Source organism: Amblyraja radiata, chromosome 30 (assembly GCF_010909765.2).
Source record: "Amblyraja radiata isolate CabotCenter1 chromosome 30, sAmbRad1.1.pri, whole genome shotgun sequence".
Classification (NCBI taxonomy): Eukaryota; Metazoa; Chordata; class Chondrichthyes; order Rajiformes; family Rajidae; genus Amblyraja; species Amblyraja radiata.
The window spans coordinates 8,999,860-9,005,859 of record NC_045985.1 but is presented as its reverse complement, the minus strand read 5'-3'; the positions used below and the strand labels follow the sequence as shown (position 1 = coordinate 9,005,859).

General features: G+C 51.3%; 1 protein-coding gene across 1 annotated transcript; it reads right to left on the bottom strand.

Annotated features, from left to right (window-relative positions):
* Positions 1-361: 361 nt before the first annotated feature.
* On the bottom strand, positions 362-2,602 carry LOC116989843 (heat shock cognate 71 kDa protein-like). Its single transcript, XM_033047407.1, has one exon. The coding sequence runs from the start codon at positions 2,388-2,390 to the stop codon at positions 468-470; it is 1,923 nt and encodes a 640-aa protein (XP_032903298.1). The 5' UTR covers positions 2,391-2,602; the 3' UTR covers positions 362-467.
* Between the last annotated feature and the right edge of the window lie 3,398 nt (positions 2,603-6,000).

Sequence of the window (6,000 nt, the reverse complement as noted above, 5' to 3'; positions counted from 1 at the left end):
TAGATATGCATACAAAGAGTCGAGATGAGTCCGTAACCAAAATGTCACCTAACCAGGTTCTCCAGAGATGCTGCCCAACCCATTGATTTACTCCAGCATTTAGTTTCTCTTTGATTGTAAACCACCATCTGCAGTTCCTTGTGTCAAATAGAAACACCACTACATGGTTAAACTTCAAGAGGCTGTTTATTGGTAAAAAGCTACCTTAGAAAACATGATATTTAAACAAAGCTATACAAAGTAAAACCACCAAGTAGAACAATTAAAAATAATGTATAGAAGGCAACATATACAACAGTAATCCAAGAAGATACCAAAAGCCCTGATGGGTTACACCCCCCCACCCTCAAATTTTTTTTAACACAAATTTACAATAATTACAAAAGAGTTCAGGAATGTCCTCAGGAAACTAGGAGGTCAGTGCCATTAGTTTAAGTTCAATATGTTCTGATGATGTTTGTTGGCTTTCAATCCACCTCCTCAATGGTGGGCCCTGAGGAAGCGGTGTCCCGGGCCTGATCTCGGCATGACTCTCCCGGGGCCGCTCCTTGGGAAAGTTTGGCAATGACGGGACGGCAGACTTTCTCCAGCTCTTTCTGCTGGTGCTGAAACTCCTCGACCTCCGCCGTCTGATTCTTCTCCAGCCACGATATCGTCTGGTTGCACCGGTCAACCACCGCCCTCTTGTCCTCATCGCTGACCTTACTTGCCACATTCTCATCGGCCATCGTGCTCTTCACGTTGTAGGCGTAGGACTCCAGGGAGTTCTTGGCTGCGACCTTCTCCCTCTGCATTTCATCCTCATTCTTATACTTCTCTGCATCGTGCACTATTCGGTCAATTTCCTCCTTGCTCAGCCGGCCCTTGTCGTTGGTGATGGTGATCTTGTTTGTCCTGCCAGTGCTCTTGTCAGCGGCAGAAACGTTGAGGATGCCATTGGCGTCGATGTCGAAGGTCACCTCGATCTGGGGCACTCCACGAGGGGCAGGTGGGATGCCGCTCAAGTCAAACTTGCCCAGGAGGTTGTTGTCCTTGGTCATGGCCCTCTCGCCCTCGTACACCTGAACGAGGACGGCAGGCTGGTTGTCAGAGTAGGTACTGAAGATCTGGGTCTGTTTGGTGGGAATGGTGGTGTTCCTCTTGATGAGTGTGGTCATGACACCGCCCGCCGTCTCCAGACCCATGGACAGAGCAGCAACGTCCAGGAGAAGCAGATCCTGGATGTTCTCCGACTTGTCCCCCATCAGAATGGCGGCTTGGACAGCCGCCCCGTAGGCCACCGCCTCGTCAGGGTTGATGCTCTTGTTCAGCTCCTTGCCATTGAAGAAATCTTGCAGCAGCTTCTGGATCTTGGGGATTCGGGTGGAGCCGCCGACCAGGACAATCTCATGGACCTGAGACTTGTCCAACTTGGCATCTCTCAAGGCTTTCTCCACCGGCTCCAGCGTGCCTCGGAGCATGTCAGCGTTCAGTTCCTCAAACCGAGCCCTGGTGATTGAGGTGTAGAAGTCAATGCCCTCAAACAGAGAGTCGATCTCAATACTGGCTTGGGTGCTGGAAGACAAGGTTCTCTTAGCTCTCTCGCAGGCTGTCCGCAGCCTCCTCACCGCCCTCTTGTTCGGGCTAATGTCCTTCTTGTTTTTCCGCTTGAACTCCTCAATGAAGTGGCTGACCATGCGATTGTCAAAGTCCTCTCCACCCAGGTGGGTGTCGCCAGTGGTGGACTTCACTTCAAAGATACCGTCCTCAATGGCGAGGATGGATACGTCGAAGGTGCCGCCACCCAGGTCAAAGATGAGGACATTGCGCTCTCCACCGCCCTTCGTGTCCAGGCCGTAGGCAATGGCACCTGCAGTAGGTTCATTGATGACACGCAGGACATTGAGACCAGCGATCACACCGGCATCTTTGGTTGCCTGCCGCTGGGAGTCATTGAAGTAAGCGGGCACGGTGACAACAGCATTGCTGACACTAGTGCCCAGGTAAGCCTCGGCCACCTCCTTCATCTTGGTCAGCACCATGGAGGAGATCTCCTCCGGGTAGAAGGTTTTATTCTCCCCCTTGTACGCCACCTTCACCTTGGGCTTCCCAGCGTCGCTCACCACCTGGAAGGGCCAGTGCTTCATGTCGGCCTGGACCACGGGGTCGTCGAACCTCCTCCCGATGAGCCTCTTGGCGTCGAAGACGGTGTTCTCCGGGTTCATGGCCACCTGGTTCTTGGCAGCGTCGCCGATGAGCCTCTCGGTGTCGTTGAAGGCCACGTAGCTGGGGGTGGTGCGGTTGCCCTGGTCGTTGGCGATGATTTCCACCTTGCCATGTTGGAAGACGGCGACACAGGAGTAGGTGGTGCCCAGGTCGATGCCGATGGCTGTCCCCTTGGATCCTGGCATCTCTGCTTCTCTACAAAGTCTGTCTTCAGATTCCTGTCTTCAGTCGCAGTTGTTGGGTTTTTTTTCTTCCTCGTCTTAGCTTCCTTCTGCTTCTCTTTCTTCTTTAGCTTCTTCTTTCTTTCCGACAGCTCTTCCTTTCTCTCTCTCTCTCTGTCCCGCTGCAAGCTGCTCGAACAACCAGCCACCAGCTCCTTATATACCTTGAGCGTCCCCGGTGTGGGCGGCGCTGCGCTGGGCTCGACCAATGGGTGGAGGCGCCGTGAGTCACCGCCAGAACGTTGGAGAACGTTCTGAAGCAAGTGACCAATCGCAGGGGAGACGGGCGCCGCTGGGGGACGGGGATTGGCTGGGACCTGCCGGCCAATGAGGTGAGACCCACCCGGGTCCACCAGCCAATGACGGGGGTTGGACCCGCACAAGACCCGCCCACCCTTTGATCGACGGCGCCGTTGGCCAATGGGAGAGCGTGTCGTTGATCTCATCGGTGAATGCAGGAAGCTGCTGGGGCGTCGGCTTTAGATTCAGCGAGAAAGTTCTGCAAAGTTCGGGAAAGTGGCAGAAAGTTCCAGAGAATGGCCAGAAAGTGCTGGAAAGTTGTTGTGTGGGCGAGGCTGGTGGGGTTGGGGGGTGGGTGTGTGTGTGTGTGTGTAGTGGGGGTGGGGTCGAAGACTCCCCAGACACTCTGGTGGGAAGCAACCAAGGGGAACATCGGGGGACCAATAGAGCGCCCCTTGTAACCACGGTCCAGAGGGCAAGGACTTTGTTGCCAGGGTCCGGAGTGCCACTGACAGCAGTGACCGCCACTCCACCTAGGGGTCCGTAAGGGGAGGAGTGGCACTGCTACCAGTGACCGAAGGACTGGTGACGGGATCTAGGGAGTGGGCAGGGCCGAAGATGTACTGGTTGGGTTGATCCTTGGCCTGGCCAAGCTGGCCATCTGCGATTCACGGCGGCAGGTGGAAGAGGGCTTTGCCCGAGCCTGATGCGTGCCCCTTTCCCGGGGTTACGTCCGCGCCCGTGAGGTGTTGGAGAGGGTGATGTTATTTGTAACAAAGTTGTTTGTAATTTAATGTCTGAATAGTTTGGTGATTCTGTAATATGGCGGTGGGTGTGTCACCACGGTTTTGTGTTTTTTTAAAAATTTGTATCATGTTGGAATTTAAATAAAATATTTTTTTGATATGATAAAAAGGGGGACATTTAGGTTCTTCATCTCCAAAGGGGTTCAGAGAGCAGTCAGAGAGAATTGTGCCAACTTCACCAAGAATGGTGACACATTCCAGACTGACACATTTTAAGCATGTGACCTTTGTCAGCCATAAAACTACGTGTTAAGGGGTTTATTATAGGTAGTCAGTTCCAAAGATGTTTCGCAAAGGAGTTCAAGTGATAGAACAGAAGGGCTGTGGTGGGTAAATAGTACTTGTAGGCTTGCTCAATGGGCACAGCTGTACACGTTCAATTAGTTTAATAGTACTGTGAGGTATTTCGGAAAGCAGGGAACTTAATTGACACGTTTCCTTCAAAGTAATGATTACTACTGCAAGCAAAAAAACAGGAAAAACAAGGAATCGCAGAAGGTCTCCATCCATTTCTCCCACTGTCGTGTCCCTCTCCCCTCATCTGACACCTTTTGATCTCCTTTGCATCCCTGGGCTTTGTCACTTACTCTTGTGGAGCTGGCAATCACCACCTTCCCTCATCCCTTCCCTGCAACCACTTATCACAATAACCATGAGATCAGATCATGGTCTCCAAGAACTGGTTGTTTTAACAACATTTGGGTCAAAAGGTTGAAATGGTCTTGGTTCAAGATAGCCATTGCAATGGGCCAGGCATACCTGTGCAGACAGGCAGAATATTCAGCTTACGAGAGCTGACATTGGTTTACCTCAGAATTGTAGCAAAGAGTTTTCATACCATCGTTCTCCACAGAATTAACAAATTCAAATCATAATGGTAATAGCCTGAGGCTGCAAATTGTCTGCTGGGAGGAGAATAGAGATGGGAGTGGGGGGGAAGTGTCAAGAGTTGAAGCAAGACATGAGAGGAAACAAAGTGCCGAAGTATCTCAGCAAGTCATGCGTTCTCTCTGGAGAACATGGATAGGTGTTGTTTCAGCTCAGGACTATCCATGTTCGTCAGTGATGCTGCAACTCACTAAGTTACTTTAGCACATACGCACATGAAGTGTCTAAAGAAGGGTCCCAACCCAAAATGACACTGAACCATGTTCTCCAGACATGCTGCCCAACCCACTAGGTAAACATACCTCTGCATCTCTCACGGATTAGATATGCATACAAAGAGTCGAGATGAGTCCGTAACCAAAATGTCACCTAACCAGGTTCTCCAGAGATGCTGCCCAGCCCATTAAGTTACTCCAGCATTTAGTTTCTCTTTGATTGTAAACCACCATCTGCAGTTCCTTGTGTCAAATAGAAACACACTACATGGTTAAACTTCAAGAGGCTGTTTATTGGTAAAAAGCCACCTTAGAAAACATGATATTTAAACAAAGTGGGTGGTGGGAGTGGGGGGGTCGAAGACTCCCCAGACACTCTGGTGGGAAGCAACCAATAATAATAATAATAATAAAAAAATATTTTATTGTCATTGCACGTCAGTGCAACGAGATTTAGTGTGCAGCTCCACTGATGTACAAGAAAGGTAAATAAATACAATACATAAATAAGCAAGCTGAATTGATTGACGTGACCATCTGAGGGAGACTGCCCAAAGGCGGTGGGTGGGGGGGCACTCATTAGGGCCGGTTCAGAGCCGCTATAGCTCTTGGGATAAAACTGTTCGTGAGTCTGGAGGTTCGGGCGTAGAAGGCCTTGTAACGTCTGCCGGAGGGGAGTAGTTGAAACAGACCGTGACAGGGGTGTGACGAGTCCTTATGGATGCTGAGGGCCTTCCTGAGGCACCGCGCGTGGTAGATGCCCTCCAAGGCTGGTAGCTCTGTCCCGATGATCCGCTGCGCTCTGTTGACGACGCGCTGAAGAGCTCTCCTCTCCGCCTCCGTGCAGCTGAGATACCACACAGAGATGCCATACGTTAGTATGCTCTCTGTGGTGCAGCGGTAGAACGTTGTCAGCAGCTGTTGGGGCAGACCAGTCTTTTTTTAATGTCCTCAGGAAGAACAGTCGTTGCTGTGCCTTCTTGACCAGCGCAGCGGTGTTTGTGGACCATGTGAGGTCTTCTGAAATGTGAGTGCCCAGAAACTTAAAGCTGGACACTCTCTCCACACTTTCCCCGTAAATGGAGATTGGGGCGTGTTCTCCAGTATGTGACCTCCTGAAGTCAATAATCAGCTCCTTGGTCTTGGAGGTGTTTAGTGCCAAGTTGTTCCGTGTGCACCAGTCCGCCAGGTTCTGCACCTCCGCTCTGTAGTTTGTTTCATCCCCGTTGGTGATCAGCCCAATCACTGTTGTGTCGTCTGCAAACTTCACGATGGTGTTGGTGTCGAATGCAGGGACACAGTCGTGAGTGAAGAGGGAGTAGAGCATGGGGCTTAGTACACAGCCCTGTGTACTAAGGGGAACATCGGGGGACCAGTAGGGCGCCCCTTGGAGCCAGGGTCCGGAGGGCAAGGACTTTGTAGCCA